This window comes from Plodia interpunctella, chromosome 3 (assembly GCF_027563975.2).
Source record: "Plodia interpunctella isolate USDA-ARS_2022_Savannah chromosome 3, ilPloInte3.2, whole genome shotgun sequence".
In the NCBI taxonomy this organism is placed as follows: domain Eukaryota; kingdom Metazoa; phylum Arthropoda; class Insecta; order Lepidoptera; family Pyralidae; genus Plodia; species Plodia interpunctella.
In genome coordinates, this window is record NC_071296.1 from 3,879,106 (window position 1) to 3,896,790 (window position 17,685).

Genomic DNA, 17,685 nt, shown 5'->3' on the forward strand with positions numbered 1-17,685 from the left:
GAGAATATTATGAGCAGAATCGTTACTCTACTAATTAAATTCGTTGACTATAAACGAAGTACTACGAGTCAAATATGGGTACAAACTTCGTAGAAGGTTAGAGCCCTTGTAGTTCCTGCGTAAATTAATCGTAGACAGTCATGCACCCTTTTCTAAATCTATGATCGCCGTATTAATTGATTAATCAATTTATCAGTTCTATTTTGACCAATATTATGCCTTTAAAAACCTTTGTATGTAATATTAACTTAAAATTTTTAAATCTGGTCATCTGAATAAGGAAAATCGGGAATTATAGGATTTTTAGTTATAGGAAATCAGGATACTGACTTTTACTTATCCCCTAAAACAATTTAATAATCAAAATCCATTATTCAATCATTCACATAAAAACTACATATAATTTCATACAGAAATACGGTTAAATATATTTCTCTTAAATCTAAACTACATTCATAATTTAGTGGGTAGGTAATATTTTTTTTTACATTTTCCCGTATATGCAATAAATATAATCTTATACAAATCTTTTACATAATACATATATATACGTATTATTAACTCTATTGCGTCAGCTACTTTCTGTAAATAAGTATTCATTTTGATCTCAGAAGTATGTATAAGGTGATTACTTTTCATATTTCAGGTATTCCGTTCATTTAGGATATGATTCGGCAAAGTCGTTTGTATATTATATATCTAAGATTAAAGTACGTGTTACATTACAATAGATGTAAATAAATCATTAGGTACCTATATATGCAAAAATAAGTACCTACTTAACATGATTTTTATACACAATCCATATGCATTAACGTAAATAATTAGGGCTATATATCTAACGGTAAAAGCAGTAACATTGAAACAATAAAATTAAGTTTTTGACTAGATAAATTCCACAGAGACGCGCATTATATGCCCGATAACGATTTGTACCCACCTATGTCAAGACAAAAGGTCTAACTTAGGGCCGTGTGTAAATATTATATAGATGTAAGAATTAAAAATTTCTTAAAAAGGTACTCTCATTGTATGCATTGGTCTTAAATTTTGAATCCTCAAATGTTAGGTATAAGTCGCTATAACAATACAATAACATTTTAATAATAATTTTACCATATATATAGCAACAGTTAAGATATGACGCTAGTAAATAAAGGAATAATAATCACTAATATAAAGACTTAGGCTGCTTAGGTACGTGATTTAATTGACGAAATAAAAAATACATGCAAACTAAATTACAATGTAGAAAGACACCCTCAGAATTGACTCTTTTTGAAAATCTAGTAGGCAAAATAAAGGAAGGATATAAAACGTGTAATCTTATTAAAATTAGTCTAAGTTTGTAACTTTTATGAAAATATGAAATCTGCTGATAAAGAGCTTATTAGAAAAATAAATGCCCAGTTTTGCGGCTACAAATCATGCAGCGCTATAACATATTTGGATCTTTAAAACTACTTTCAACATTATGTCAAAAAAATATACTAAGACTAACTTATAAAAGTATTCTTCTGATTCCGATATAAAGGTGAATGTAGTTTTCACGAAAGATCCAATAACGAAATTTCTAGATTATTTTATAACATTACCCCCGTAATTGATATACATTTATGCTTTAGGAAATTAAATTAGCACAACAAAGCTTTAAAGTACAATCACTAAAATGATTTATATTGAGAATCTCGCATGAAAGGAAAATAAAAGAACTAGTGTACCTATTATAAAACCAATCCAGCCATTTGGATACGTTGGTGAGAGGTCTACGGGGTGCCACAACCCACAACCCAAGTTAAGAGATTTTAAAAAAAGTTTATGATGACGCACTTGTATACTTTGCAAAATTTCGTTTATTACCAGTTTATTACTTATAATCTTCTATGAAATGGCATAAATTACAATTTAAAATTAAGCAATTAATTTAAAAAGTGAGCGAAATTCTCAATCAATCTCATCTTGAGTGATACATAACATATAATTGCAAGTCAGTTAACCAAAAGTTTCGTCGTCCAGTCTGCGCAAGCGGTCTATTAATTGTTGGGTTTCTCCTTGTCGTTGCCGTCCTTCTCTTTTTCTTTTTCCTTCTCTTTCTCCTTGTCCCTCTTCTCTTGGAGTTGTTGTAGGTGTGCGGGCAACGCTTTCAGTATGGCATGAACCTTACAAATAGGTAAAGATTAAAATTATGGGTAGGTATCCAAGTAGAAGAATTTGAAATAGAGAAGAAAAGTAGAAAAGCATGGGCTCCTATTTTCTATGGCGGCGTGAAATTGCTTAGATATAGAAGATTTAAAAAAACATACACTACAAAATAACTATTAATTTGGCGTTTTCTATTTTTTCACATTTCATCGGATCAATAAGTTTTTTCCTGTAACCTAATCTGACGTCAGCTATCTTTTTCAACTTACCTCCTCAGCCACGGCCATTAGAACAAATTCGAACTGTTGTTTGGTGGCGACAGTGCGCGGTCGCTGGTCTCTGATGTGCTCCAGGGTGGCTGCGATGTCAATCTCCTTAGCGCCTTTAGCCATACGATTTAGGACCATGTCAATTAGGCAATATGTTCCAGTTCGGCCTGCTCCATCACTGAAAAGAAATTACGTAAAGTATTTCCAACGAGAGTCGAGGTTACGTTGTAAATATAATTTAACTAACGGCAAGTCTTCGCTCGGGTAAAAATATAATAAATTATACATCTAAACCTTCCTTAGGAATCACACTATCTATTCGTGAAAACCGCATGAAAATCCTTGCAGTAGTTTTTGTGTTTATCACGAGCAGACAGGTGCGGCATAGTAATTAATTTACTATTGCACCAACTCACTCGAAAGTTTTCTCAAATTTTCCAAACAAATTTCTTGGGAGATGAGAAAGAAACAATATTTTATTACCTTTTTATCTTCCATGATCACGTAAAAACATTGTTTGGGTGATAAGATTTTATAAATTATGTCAATATTAGGATTCTTTGTACCAAATATAAAGTACATACCTGCAATGGACAACGATTGGGCAGGACCGTCCTCTGTAGGATTTATTCACTTTCCTGAAATATAATAAGAAAATCCGAGGTAAAATCGAAATAAAAGTACCCTACCTACCTATGTCACTCAGGTAATACTTAATAACTTAGCATCCTACTGGAGTACAATTTCGGAAATCGTTGAATATTTCCGAATATTAGGCGACATAAATGACCTAGTACAATATATTTCATATAGTTAACTAGTAGAGAGCTAAAATGAAAACGATATGAAATGATGTCATCAATTGACAAGTACGAGAGACAACTTTCAGATTAAGACAAAAGGTGGAAAAACATACAACTACAAACTATTTAAGAATTATAAACCTTCGGAATTCCAACAGCGCCTTAGTGGATGCCGGTACTCCGTTCTCAGGCCAGGAGAGGAAGTGGAACTGCGTGACGGTGCGGGTCTCGCCGGTGCGTTGGTTCTTGAGGTAGAAGGAGCGCACCAGGTAGTCGTCGCACCAGATATGCTCGCTCACCAAGTGAACCTGATCATAGCATATTTCATCAGTTCTTAAAATTAGTAATTTGGTCCAGCAACTTCTCTAATGTTGCTAATATGGCGTCAGCTCGGATCTGTCCAGGCCATGACTCAACACGTGCGTGTTGCCTATACTTTCCCGGAAACATTCACGGTTTTGAGGGAATGGTCCCGAGAACGGATATAGGAACGATCCCGGTTGAGGTCGGCTTTGGGAACAGTTCAGTTCATGACGTACCTAGAAAGACCATGCAGTCATGCCTCCTTACCTCGTAGATGTGATAGAGTTCGGAGCCCTCCTCAGGCCAGTAGCGATGGCACAGCTGCTGCCCGTTCTCGTTAAGCCTGGTCAGCATGACCATGACCACACTGCCCTGCTCCCAGACCATCTGCCAGAAGTCGGGGGCTGTGTGGGCCAGCGGCCCAGCGGCTGCGATGTACGCGGGGTTACGAGGGTCGTGGTCCGTCTGCATTACAAAATAGAAAGTGCTAAAGAGACCTCATTTCGAAATTAATATTGAAAACGTAAATCATCATCTAAAAAATTATTAGTACGGTAAGATTTTTTTTCCACGAAAAGCTTGCTGCAAATAGCCCCTCGCTAACTTTAATAGATAAGACACTCACTATGGTTGAAGCATTGATGTAATCAGATCCGAGATGATTGGACAGGGTATTCAGAGAGACTCTAGAGTGGTCGTAGGGCAACACATCAGCGTAGCGATTCTTTCCGGTATTATCCTGTTTCAGGGCTGCGGTGGTGGCGCAGGGCTCCGCTTCGTACGCGCAGAGCGCACGCCATTCTTGCTCGAGACGGTCCTTGTTGCGCAGGTGGTCTTCCATGTAAGCCTGAGAAGTTATGTTTCGGTTCACTTTAGAAATGAGATTGGAAATTTAAATTGTACCTAAGTTTATTTTTTTTTAACATATAGCTACGCGAACTGCGAAAGATACTCGAAAAAGTCAGAAAAAGGCTTTTTAAAATTCTTACCAAAACCATGTGTCCAGTAGAAATATCCATGTTAGTTAGCGCAGGTTCTTCACTCCTGAAAGCAAAAAAATAATGAAGCTTTTGACCCATTTTAATCTGATTATAGCTATATAGCTAGATATGATTGAGTCTGAAAAAGGAAGGATCATGAAGTTTGTATTTAATTTTCAAAGAAAATATATCTGCCTCTGCTATTCTCTTCCACCTACCATGAAGATGTACTGGATCGTGTGGAAGGCGAGTTGGCATCGGGCTCGCGGGACAGAGAGGTGATCCTCTGAGGGGGCTCCGAGGGGTGCGGGGGCGCGGCGGCGGTCTGCTGCCCAGGCCACTTGCCCGACATGCGGGCTCGACACAACTCCTAAAAATAATGGTATTTATTTATGATTTCTACAGAGTTTTAGGACAGGATCGGGGCACAAATAGTAACTTAGGATTAATCAGGCATAACTGACATAAACAGATATTTTACATTGCAGAAAATATAGTAAAGTAAGGTAGGTATCAACTCAACATTAAATCTAACCTGATAATCCCTCGTGGCTTCTGCATCCACATCGGCTGCTGAGGACAGACCCTGCATCTTCCTCTTCGAGTTCATGTCTCTCTTCACCAACACCGCGAACACCACAGCTCCGACAATCAGGACCGTCAGACTTCCCACCAGAGCAAGAAGAACAGGCAGTTCCAGGCCAAAGAACAGATTGTCGGATGCACCCATGTGGCGGATTACGGGGCGTTTGCTCTGAAAATGTTTCTGCAATTCAGTTAAATAGAATATTTACAGTTAAGTACCAGCGGCCCGTCCAGGCTTCGCTCGGGTTAAAACATAATAAATTATACAGCTAAACATTCCTTTGGAATCACACATAATATTTAGTGAATAGGTACCACATAAAAATCCTTGCAGTAGTTTTTGGGTTTATTGCGAACAGACAGACAGATGCGGTAGGGACTTTGTTTTATAATATAGTAATAGTAAGGACACAAATTTCCTATTTACATTATTTACCTACTGAAATCTTGAATGCGGAATTTATCAAAATCAATAAAACAATAATAGGCTAATACTTTTCGTTTATCTATGGCTAATACCTAACCATGGAATTAGAAGGTACTCCGTTCGTATCTACTAATTCCATGTACCTACCTAGGTAGGTACATGGAATTAGTAGATAATACGAACGGAGGAGGAGTTAGGTTAACTCATATAACAGGTTCCTAGGATTTCATGGTTTCAATCCATAGATAAAAAAGAAAAACGTTTCAATCACTACGAAACACAAAGATTTGTTCATTCGAGTAAATTTTCGGTTACACATGCTGTGACGTTTCAATTAATAATGTAATACTCGACTCTTTGATAAAATAGTCCCTCAATCGTATAGCATTTGATGTCAAAGGGATATCCCATATTAGCGTTGTCGGCGCGCCCACCCTGATAATATGATAATACTATAATCCTCTCGCTGTACCACCCTATTATGTAGTCCATTAGACACGGGTTTACGTATGCAGAAAGGTATGTTATTAAATACGCAACAGATAGGTACGTTTCAAATTCAAATTCAAAATTCTTTATTCAATTTAGGATGATATAGGTACATCACTTATTGACGTCAAAAAAATTACTTAATCTAAGTCTACTGCAGTCTACTTCCAAAGCGCAGGTGAAGAAGAAGCGGCGCAACAAACTTCACCGCAGCCTTTTCTCCAAGGACGTCAATTAACAAATATAGGTCTTATATCAATGAAGACGAATTTACATCATTATCAAAATTTGAATGAATAAATAAAATAAAAGTTGTATTTCCTAATATATAAAAAGCTAAATGTACAAAAAGTACGTAATAATGTCGTACGTAAAATATAAGAATTGAACAATTCTACATACAGAAAATGATGAGAAGATTCTTTAGAAGAATGTGATAAACTCAAAAACTACCAGACGGATTTTTATACAATTTTCACCAATAGATAGTAGGATTTTTGTGGACTATTTAGGTGTATAATTTATTATGGTTTTACACGAGTTTATATTGTGTATCGGAGGGTTCTCTATTTATTTCATAACTACCCACTTCATTAAGTATGCAGACTTAGTAGGCACTCACCCGATCTCCCACGCCGGTTGACAGGACCTGTGCTCCTGTCTCACGTCGCAAGTCTTCTTTGATGACATCTGTGAAATGTTATGTACTAAATATGTCTATATAAAATCGAAGTTGATTTAAAAAAATCTATATTTTCAAAAATCAACCCCCAATATAATAAGAGGGTAAATTTGTTTGGAAATCATGTTGAAATTAGCAATCTACATAATAATATTAGCAATCTGGCATGGGTAAAGACATTAATCACAAAAAATATAATTATACTGTCAGAAGTAAATATTCTACGCGGACGTAGTCGCGCGTAAACAGCTAGTTCTTAATATTCTCAAGTCTATAGCTAACAACAGAAATCGGTGAACTGTACTTCAATGAGCAATTCGTTATCAAAGAAGCTTCGCATCATTTCTCACGTGTCCTTTCAGAGTTTAATTAGATCGAAACAAGAAGAGCTCCGTATTGCGGGTAAAACATGACTTTAGATCTACGCTAGGGATCTCTTACCAACTCGACGAGCGACATCTACTGCGTCGTATCCTTTGCTATTCTTCTCCACTTTGAAAGTCACTTCACCTGGGTCAACACTGGAACAAACAAAAGCATTTTTTGTTCCTTTCAGGTTGTAACCGACCGATTGTAATTACTTACCAAGAGTTAAATTCAATAAAATTAAACAAGATGCGTAAAAATTTACCAACTAAGGTGACACTACAAGCATAAATACAAAAAAACTTGTGGATATAAAACGTGATTGAAAGTTGTAACTAATCTATTTATCTAAAGACATTGAGATCAAAAGACGAAAAGAGTTAATCCATCCAAATTACCGAGGGTTTGTGAAAGTATTCTTTTCTAATCCAAGCATTTCTTCGAGTCTCGCAATGAAAGTTATACCCTTCTCCCAGTCGGTAAGGAACCTGGGACAAAAGGATCGACGTTGAAAAAGTCATTTGTAAGCTTTAAAGAAATACTCGCATTTTAAACAATTGAAATTTGTACTTTTTCATTTTAGAAATGGTTGTAATGAGACAAAAATTACCTATTTTTGAAAAGGACGTACGCGTACGAAGGGTCGTAATCGTAATCATTATGGTCATGGCCTCCATCGTGCTCCGCTTTATGTGCTTCTGGCGATCCGTGTGCTGTAACACATCAAAAATTTAATTATGTATACTCACCTTCTAGGCCGCCAGAACGGCAGCATTTTGCAACATCAACAAAGGGCATCATGCAGTTGTATTCAAACGATTCTTATGTTGCAGTCAAAATCATTAAGAAATTGAATTCACAATAAAAAAATCGTAAAAATACCTTTATATACATAGAATTTCACACAGAATAAGTAAAACTGTATCAATATTCTTTAAAATAAATATGACACTGAAAACGGAATTCCAAAAGTTAGGTGCAATAACGTAATTTCTTTAACATTTATAAATCATGATAATAAATGGATTCGAATGTCAATATGATTTTTTGCTATAAACTTTAAGAAGGTTGATGGTATTATGTTAAATAAAATAAATACACAAACAACACAATAATAAAAGAAGACACAATAACCTCATGCTTTTAATATAAATTAAAATGTGCTTGACGAGGGAAGACATTTAGTGCATAGTTCTAGACAAATATATGGAAGTGCATTGAAAAGTTTGATAAAATAATTGTATTATTGTTCTGATGCAGCATTAATAGACTAAGACAGACGTAATTAATTTAAAAATCATCAAAGGGAACATCAATCTAATACAGAGCCGAGTGACACTAACCTGTCACTGATTTATTGTGGTATAAAATCTTTAACGTTTTAGCGTCCAGGCGCGGCCCGGGCTTTTTAACATCGTCTCTTTCCCTACGCATAAAGCCCCACTCATTATTAAGAAAATCTTGAATATCCTCGGAATAAAAATTGGAATTTTCACCTGAAACATCGTGGGTATATGAAACACCTTAAGACTGGTGTGAGAATCCCTTCCGGGTCGAACTTCTCGTGATTTTAGGGCCTATGTAAAAATACAAAGGAATAAAGAAAATAATGTCGATTAAAACAAAAGTGAAACAGAATAAAAATAATATGACGGGTTTATTGATTTGATGAGTGATATAATGGCTGTATTATCTACAATGCCAATAAAACATTGAAGCAACAAAAATAATACGATAAAGTGGATGTGTTCGTTGCGTTTTTACCTGACTCGCCCTGTATCTCATCGGCTTTCAGCGGGCCTCCCTCCGCGTAGAGAGCACCATGTGGTTTTAATTTAGAATTCACTACTTCCCGCCAATAGTTCAAAAGATATTCCATATTCTTTGATGGTTTTGATGGCATACTATTCATGTTGTTATCTACAATATCAGCATATTTTACAATAAACTACTAACTAATGATAATATTTTCTAAATATAAGATCATAAAGTTAAATTAAATACCTTGTATATGATAAGGATCATGTTCTCCACTGCCAGTATCGAAAGGTATCTCATCCACACCGTCTTCATTTATATAAATCCTTGGTTCTTGGATATCACTGTCTTCATATTCAAACGGGAAATTTTTCTCCGCAAAACTTTGTTTATACTTTTCTAAAGCATTTGAACGTACTTCAGCATCCAGTGGAGAAAATCGGTTGCCCATTAGGTACTCAGCTGTGTAAGGGGGTGCCTTGGTCTTGAATTTACGAAAACGGACGCCTAAACCGTCTACTTCAGGATAGATATTACGATCAAGAGAGATTTGATTATCATCAGGAAGTGATTTTTTCTGTTTGTCAATCAATACGGATGGACCGGTATCATCATTGTTTAAATCCTTTTCAGCTTGAATTCTTTCTCTAAACCCTTCAAAGGGTACAATTACAGGTGAATCGTCACTCATCATTAGTAAATCACGTAACTTATCACTTGGTGTTTCGTCGTCAGTGATGGGTAAATCTACGTTGAAATAAAATCAATTTTAGTCACATTTTATAACAAATTTACAATATAATACTAAAAAATAAAAATACAACTGTGTACACACCTTTTGGTATAAGATATGGCGTAGGGTCGTCATCAGGTGTAAAAGGTGGACTATAAACTTCATTGGCGAAATCAGAGTCTTCTTTTGCTGAATTTGGAGTGAATCTTACAAATGCTGTTTCATCTGGTTCAATCTGAAAATATGATGTTTTAATAATGATACAGTTCTGACCTGAAATATAAAAAATCCAAGAATAAATGTTACCTCCAAGTTTTGATCTTCGTCTACAACGGAATCTGAAGTAAGTTTCGGATCAACGAATTGTTCACAAATTTTAGTATTCACCTCATTCCGATCTCTGAAACGATGAACGAATATTTTGCTCAAATTCAGCGAAAGTGAGTTTATTTGTTCAAGTTATATTTGGAATCTATAAAACTTGAACAAATAAACTCGCTTTCAGACAACATAACACAAAAAGTATAGAAAAATTAATGGCCAATTATGAAGAATTGATATCGTGAAACGTAAAAAACACAATAAAGTAATTAGGATTAATAGAGATTAACGGGATTAGACGGGAACAAGAGAGTTCCCGTGAGAAAATCACGCAGGCAAGTTTAGATTATTATTTGTATCAAAACACAATTAGATATCTAAAATAAATAAATCAAGAGATGTGTTGGAATGACAAGAGAGACGACAATGATGTAGAAGATGTAACACATAAATCTGGCTTCTCAAGCACTTATGCTCATCAAGCAGTACTTACAACCCTTGTCTCAGCGCGTAAAGCATGGCTTGCAGCTCGCACTGCGTGTACGCATGCTCCCAGCGATAACCACGGGAAGCCAATCGTTGTAGCTCGTCTTCAAACCATTGCAGTTGATCTGTGCTCATGTCGTATCTAGTAAAATTATGCATGAAATATTTAGATTGATTTTATTTATGTAATAATGTTAACTAACGACAGTAGGTATACGTAATTAGTTAAAACATTATCTGTAGTAAGTAGAAAAGATCATAAGTAATATAAACTATCATTAGTCATTTAAGATGATACGGTTAACTCACATCGTGGTGTAAATCAATGAAATGGCTGGTTCAATACGCACACTAGCGCCACCGTCATTTTATAAATTTCTTAAAAATAATTGCGGAAGTGGTGAACATATTTACCACAATTACTAAAAAGAAAAAGGTACATAGTTTAAAAGCCTTGTCATAACATGTGGCTACATATTGTAAAATGGTATACCCATGGATTTAATAAATACATCGTACCAACTAATTCCATGGGAATACCATAATACCATCTATACAATCCTTTGATTAGTGTAGCATAAACTAACTACTGTGGCAATTATTTTTTAAGTTTTCGCTAATGATTGATCAATATGTGATGGCGCTAGTGAGCAGAGAGCGCCTTAGTGATTTGATTTTGTTACGGACGTTATAGATAAAACTTATTACAGGGACTCACTTGTAGAGGGCGCCATCCTCCTGTTCTTCATCGTAGATTAAAATACACTTCCCAAAAGCGAAATCTAAAACAACATTTATTATTTTATTACAAGAACGATAGATATATTTTTAAGTATACATAGTGAACATCGTGATACTACAGTAAACGTAAGTGTTATAATAATAATAAATTAATTTATCTGAATAATAACAATTATATCTTAACCTACAGTGATACAAATACAAAACACGTACAGAACCTATGGAATATCCACCAGTCACTGCTGTACAGTCATAACTTCTTTAAAAATACTTACCGTCGTAGCACCATTCCACGCCCTCTACACATAAGGATGCGCTGAATAAGCAACCTGTTGAGTAACATGTCAAACTTAGTTAATAATATCACACAACTTTAATAAATCAATACACAATGTAAATATAAATAATTTGTCGATTTGTCCTCTCCGCAGAGTCAATAAAGCCAAACTGTTGTCGTAGCGGTGCTACGAGACTACGACCGATAGCGCTACGAATTTTTCTACGAATAATCTATCTCGAATCTATCTATCTACTTAAATCAGCCGTTTATCACATTATAGCGATATAAGATTTTTCTTTCCCTGTTTGGTAACTATAGTTGCGAAAGATTATTTTTTAATTTTTGTAACCAGTTACAAGTGAAGATTTTTCCTTCGCTGTTTGATAACATAAAATTATCTTATATGTACCTACATAATATTTGACCCATGTGAAGCCGGCCCGAGGCGCTATACTCAGTAATATATCAGTACAATTTGGGAGCAGATAAACCTGACCCATCTATTGTGTTAGATAAATATCAACTTCATACTTCTACGCGTTCTTGAGAAAAAAGTTATTGAGAGACGGACACTAGACGGACCACAAAGAGGACAAGGATTGTACAAGGATTCCGTTATACCTTCTGAGAATCATTTTACCTTTCGAGAGAGAACGGAATTCTAAAACTCTAAAGTTGATTCGGAGATTCCACGGAAACATAAAGAAAAACCTACGTCACGTACCCTAATATTAATTAATTACAGAGGGATTAATATAGGGATTAAATTAGTATAGGGAGGGACCCTATATACGACGATATTGGTAGATTCCTGTTCATAAATTAAAACTGTATGTCTTATTAATCGTTTTTTGTGTCAGTAACAGTGTTGTTCTAATTGTGGGTTTCCAAAACCATTTCCCATTTTTAACGTTGAGTGCATGATGTCTGATAATGAATAAGCAAACAAAACATTCAAATATTCCTCTCTCTCTCGCTCTCAAAGCAGCGGTTTCGCAGTAGCTCCCTTAGCCTTATAATTCCCGTTAAACATGGTCCTCAGCGTCCTTAGTTGTGAGATCATTGGCGCGCATACCATCCATGACGATATCAGGGACGGGTTAGGCCTTTCTGCCAGAACCATTTGGGAGCGTATCAGTGAAGGCGGCATTGCCTCATTATCGAGTCAACTCGTAGTGAGCTAATCGAATCATTCTTGTAACTCGAAGACAACCGCAATGTAGTCCAATCTCATTGGTTAGCTGCTGCATCTCATTGCGAATCGATTCGATAGTGAGATGTGAATTGTTAACCCACACTACCATTGAAACACCATACCTATGTTACCATCGGCGTGCGCGGGCGCCAGCGAGCTGAACAGCGCCAGCGCCCATAGAGCCTGCCGCCGCCACAGGCGGCACATCACATCTGTCGACAGAGATACATAAATACATATATTAATTCATTGATTGTACATATTTTATGCATTTTTTGAATTGCTATAATGTAAGGTATACCATCTGTTTACATTGTAGTCTTGCTTATAAATATTGATTGATTGATGAAAATGATAAATTGCGTGGCAAAAGTATTTTCGCGGTCAGTACTGCGTCTATGCCTACGTTAACGACCTGGGCCGCGCTGATTTAATTATTTATTTAAAATAAAAAAGAATATGTGCAAAATATGGACTGTGTTATTCCACCTTTTCCCTTTTTAGATTATGTTGGCTTAATTGCTGCATGGAAATCCACTTAATTAAAAAATCAAAATATTGTTCAATGTCTGAGAGAAGCATAACAGCTTTTTTTCTATAATCAGTACCATAACGGTTGAAGTAAGTACCTAATGAAATTTAATGAGAGAATACAGTTAAAAAATATCTAGTTTACTCAAGCAACATAACAAAACATTATTGAAAGGGCTAGGTCAGTTAATCCAAAACAAAATCTAACATGGTCATGCAAATGGAAAGTTAGCAGGCACGGTAAACAAGGCAATCCATCTTTGTTTCGAACAAGTGCGGCCTATATACCAACGTACCAACGTCCTAAAACTTTGTACAGTCAGCGCCAGATAAATCTGACCCACCTGTGGTAGTACTACTTAAGTAGGTCAGGTTTATTTAGACTGTATATGGTCAAGTAAAAAGGTGTGGCGGTGTTTATAATTTATCAATAATTTGTATATTAAGTTAACCAGTCTTTACTCATACAAAGTTGGATAGTAAACGATCACCTCATAAAGGCCTCATAAACCGCGTAAAGGCTGTGAAACGAGAAATTTTCACATTGTCATATTATATTCCTTTAACTCTACAATTGTAGAGTTTCTTTTTTCAATAAAAAGGTTCCCGTTATTTGAGTGTTACTTTTACATTTTTTAATAATTAATAAGTAATTAAACTGTGTCGAATTAGAGATACGGTCACCATCTTAACAAGATAAGTATACTTTTTTCTTTATTGGGGTTAAAGTAGATAGATACCTATATACGATTTTTTCATTCACGGAAGATAATTCTATAAATAGAATTAATGAAAAGTTTCTGTAAAAAGAGCAGCCCGACTTTTGCTTCAAAAATATAGCAACTCCGTGTTTAATGTTTCTTTCAAAGTATCTCTCTCTCTCTCTCTTTCATTTCTCTTTTATCTCGTTTTCCCGGTTGCTTCCTTTTTGTCTCCACGTCGTCGTCGGCATCCCTAGTTGTCAGACCATTTGGTATTGTCGGACGGTTTATTCTTTCAATCTCACACGCATGTTAGGGTGCTAAGTAAATAGCACCCTGTACTATTTTGACATAAATAAATAAGTAGGTACTTATAAAATTATACACTTTACTAAAATCCAAATTAGGTACCCTTTAATCTCTCTAGACTCTATCTCTATTTGTTCAATACAACAATCAAACTTCAAATTATATGAAAGTAATTTTCGCTATCCTATAATTTTGATTACACCTGGGAACTTGAGCTCCCCAACCTGTCTCGTTTTAATATTAAATATTTGAAGTGCGTAATTTTAACCTTAAACCGTAGTTAAAATCCATTATAATTGTCATCTATTCTAGGTACTTAGATAATAATGAAGCGAATGGTTGGTGGTTCGTTATACATAATATTTCATTGCATTATCACGCTTTAAGAAGCAATCAAATTGACGAAGGCACTTTTATATATTTTATTATGTTATCCTGATGATTTTGCGAGTGTATTCAAGTCGTCTAAAAATGATAATTACTTAAGTAAGCCTGTTCTTTTCTCTCTGCTTTTTTTCAAAAATGTCCTATCTCTAGAGATACTAACAACCATCGTCAACATCCCGTCTACCTTGATCTACCTTGTCACAAATCAATCCATCCATCTCTATTTTAGGCGCTCCTATTTGATGAGATTTGCTGAAAAAAGCTTTCACTATGAAGGTAGCGAGAAGGTAACTTCTCGCTGCCTTCCTTTTTTCAGCAAATCTCATCAAATATTCGAATATCATGATGGAACAAAATGATATACGCCTAACAGCCCGGTTTCTTCGGAGGCCAGACAAGGTAAAACCATAATTGAAATAAAAAGCGGCCAAGTGTGGGTGGGACTCGCCCATGAAGGGTTCCGTAGCAGCATAAGTAACATAACATAAAAGTTCTTGTTGATCGAAGTTTTAAGAAATAAGTTATTAATAAGTGAACATTATAATGAAGTCCCTAAATGATGGTAAATTGCGGTTTACGATTATGACATATAAAAAAAAATACTAGATCTCGGTCAAATTTCGGTGGAAGTTTACATAGTAATGGAAGTTTACATAGTCATATATTTTTTGAGTTTTATCATACTCTTATTTTAGAAGTTATAATTACCACTTTGAAAGTGTCTGTTGCGCAAACTATTCAGTTTAGAAAAAAATGATATTAGAAACCTCAATATCATTTTAAAAGACCTATCCATAGATACATGGGTTTGATATATATTTTTTTAGTTTCAGTTCTAAGTATGGGGAAATAACCCCCGAAATGTATTGTTATTTTTTTTTTCTATTTTTGGGTAAAATCTTAATACGGTTCACAGCCATAACGCATCCTACACAGCATACCTACATCTACTTAACCAAGTTCTTAGTTTTGGAAAAAAGTGGCCGTGACATACGGACGGACAGACAGACAGACATGACGAATCTATAAGGGTTCCGTTTTTGCCAGCTACGGAACCCTAAACCGTCAGAAGTAACATAGGCTACTTGCCTTTGTTACTTCTGACGGTTTGGTCTGCGTCTGTGCATCTGTGTCATTTTATCAAAATCAGTTTTTGAGTTTATTATTTACAAACAAAAAAATACAAATCTTTAGAACAGGATCCATACTAAGGATAGCAAAAATAGAACTTCAACTGAAAATATAAATTGGTTCACTCCACACCTTACATGGGCTTTTTACTGCGGGGATACTGACTATTCTTGTATAATATTCAGATACATTTACTGTATGAGGACAACAAAGGGTGGGTGAGGGCGTGGGCCGAGTTTCTTCGGAAACTGACCCGATTGCCCGATACTAAACGAACATAAAGGATTACGCTTGTATACTGAATAGCAAACCTCTTTATTAGATTCGTAATTAAGTTGTATTGTAAGACTCCGACGCAGATAGGTAGATATTTCTATTCAATCTGAATTTGTGAATAAAGAATAGAGTCATGTAGGTATCATAGATTCACGAAAAACAATATGTAAACACTTTGAATTTTCATGGTGAAAACTAGTAAATATAACAAAAAACCCAAGTAGTGTTGTAAATTTTATTTAACAGTCTTTTTAACGTCAAACTGCGATGTAGAGAAGAAAAAGTAGAAAAGCCGACCCTGGACTCCAGACGCTTTATGACATCAGGGGAGAGTGACACAGAGGAAGAATGATCTTTGCAACCCTTCCATATAGTATTTATCTATGTACCATACGTAAAGTATTTAATATTTTTTTTCAGGTAAGTGTCGCGCAGATATGCGCACGTGGCACCAATCCACAACCACGCCGAATAGGATACACAATCTGAACAATATTTATCATATGCCTGTTTGTGTAGTAAATTACTTTCTTGCATTACATCCTTATAATTATATAACAAGTATTATAAAACAAAGTTCTCTGCCGCGTCTGTCTGTCCGCGATAAACTCAAAAACTACGGATTTTAGATTGTTTGATTCCTTAGGAAGGTTTCGGTGACGTTTATATTATGTTTTTACCCGAGCAAAGCCCGGACCGGCCACTGGCATTTAGTAAAATAAAAATCTAAGTAAGTATACTTAAGTAGTTCATTATTCCATTTTGCCCTATTTTAATCTGTAGAATATCCTAAGATGTATATATGGTAGATATTTATCAAACACATCTGCGAACAATACAATACAAAATCCTCTATTGCATATGGCAAGTACCTGGGTGAAAATACATATAACTTAAATATCGATGATACTTTCTCATTACATACGAAGTAAGGAATGGAATTATAAATCCACTCTGTAGATAAAAATACTAAAAATAGTATATATATTGCTATGTCGGCTCCTCTGACGTAGTCTCTTGCCCTTTAGATCGGCCCACGCAATCTACAGTTTACTGTTCCCAAGAACATATTTTTGAACAGAATAAAATATATTTTTTTACGATTACACTCCGGATAAGATAAATGAAAAAATTAATAGGCAAGTACTCAATTAAAAATGTACGCTTATTTAACAAAAATACAGTCAAGTGTAATTAGAAATTTCATGGAGATAAACAGACAGGTAGGTAGGTACAAACAACTATCTACTGAGGAAACAGTGTGGGCTAAATTGTATGCGTTAACTAGCTGAATCTGTGAGTTGATAAACAGATACATCAAGACCGGAGCAAAAGGTAAAGAAATCGTTATTAGGGGTCGTGTAACAGGTTTCACGTTAAACTGAGACATGGCGAACGTAAAACAATACACGACGTGAGCTGCTCACAATGTTTGGAAATATGTTTACGCACCGTTTAGAGCCGCCAATGAATCCAGAGCATGTCCGTAGTACAGCAGAGCACTTAGATTGTCCACAATAATCACTGAGACTCAGGTTGATTCGTTTTGATCTCGAACGCGACGCCACCAGCTGTGGCTATGAAACGGGCCTGCGCACTCCGGTATATCGATCCCACAGCCATCCATTCACGTGGTACACTTCTGCCGCCTACATAACGACACGAACCTACGTTCGACACCAATCATCATTAGATAACGCGATATTAGCATTTGGCTCTTGAAGTTTCCACTGTTGAGTACTTCACATGGACACCAATTAGACCAGCCGATAAAAAATATATATTCCCCT

General features: G+C 35.6%; 1 protein-coding gene across 10 annotated transcripts; it reads right to left on the bottom strand.

Annotated features, from left to right (window-relative positions):
* Nucleotides 1-330: 330 nt before the first annotated feature.
* On the bottom strand, nucleotides 331-17,485 carry IA-2 (IA-2 protein tyrosine phosphatase). 10 transcript variants are annotated; one of them, XM_053769076.2, is made up of 23 exons: nucleotides 17,348-17,485; nucleotides 12,683-12,772; nucleotides 11,361-11,414; nucleotides 11,063-11,126; nucleotides 10,352-10,486; nucleotides 9,844-9,937; nucleotides 9,640-9,772; nucleotides 9,051-9,551; nucleotides 8,811-8,966; nucleotides 8,390-8,542; nucleotides 7,657-7,759; nucleotides 7,445-7,534; nucleotides 7,122-7,201; nucleotides 6,621-6,688; nucleotides 5,033-5,251; nucleotides 4,716-4,867; nucleotides 4,507-4,561; nucleotides 4,143-4,364; nucleotides 3,785-3,982; nucleotides 3,356-3,522; nucleotides 2,996-3,049; nucleotides 2,412-2,589; nucleotides 331-2,159 (listed from the first exon to the last, which is right to left on the bottom strand). In XM_053769076.2, exons 2-23 carry the CDS (start codon nucleotides 12,765-12,767, stop codon nucleotides 2,034-2,036), a joined length of 3,087 nt encoding a protein of 1,028 aa, XP_053625051.1. In that variant the 5' UTR covers nucleotides 12,768-12,772; nucleotides 17,348-17,485; the 3' UTR covers nucleotides 331-2,033. The 10 variants fall into 10 exon arrangements, with proteins under 10 accessions (XP_053625051.1, XP_053625050.1, XP_053625055.1 ...); XM_053769075.2 differs by having other exon boundaries at nucleotides 5,033-5,263; XM_053769080.2 differs by lacking the exon at nucleotides 8,811-8,966 and having other exon boundaries at nucleotides 5,033-5,263.
* Nucleotides 17,486-17,685: the final 200 nt, after the last annotated feature.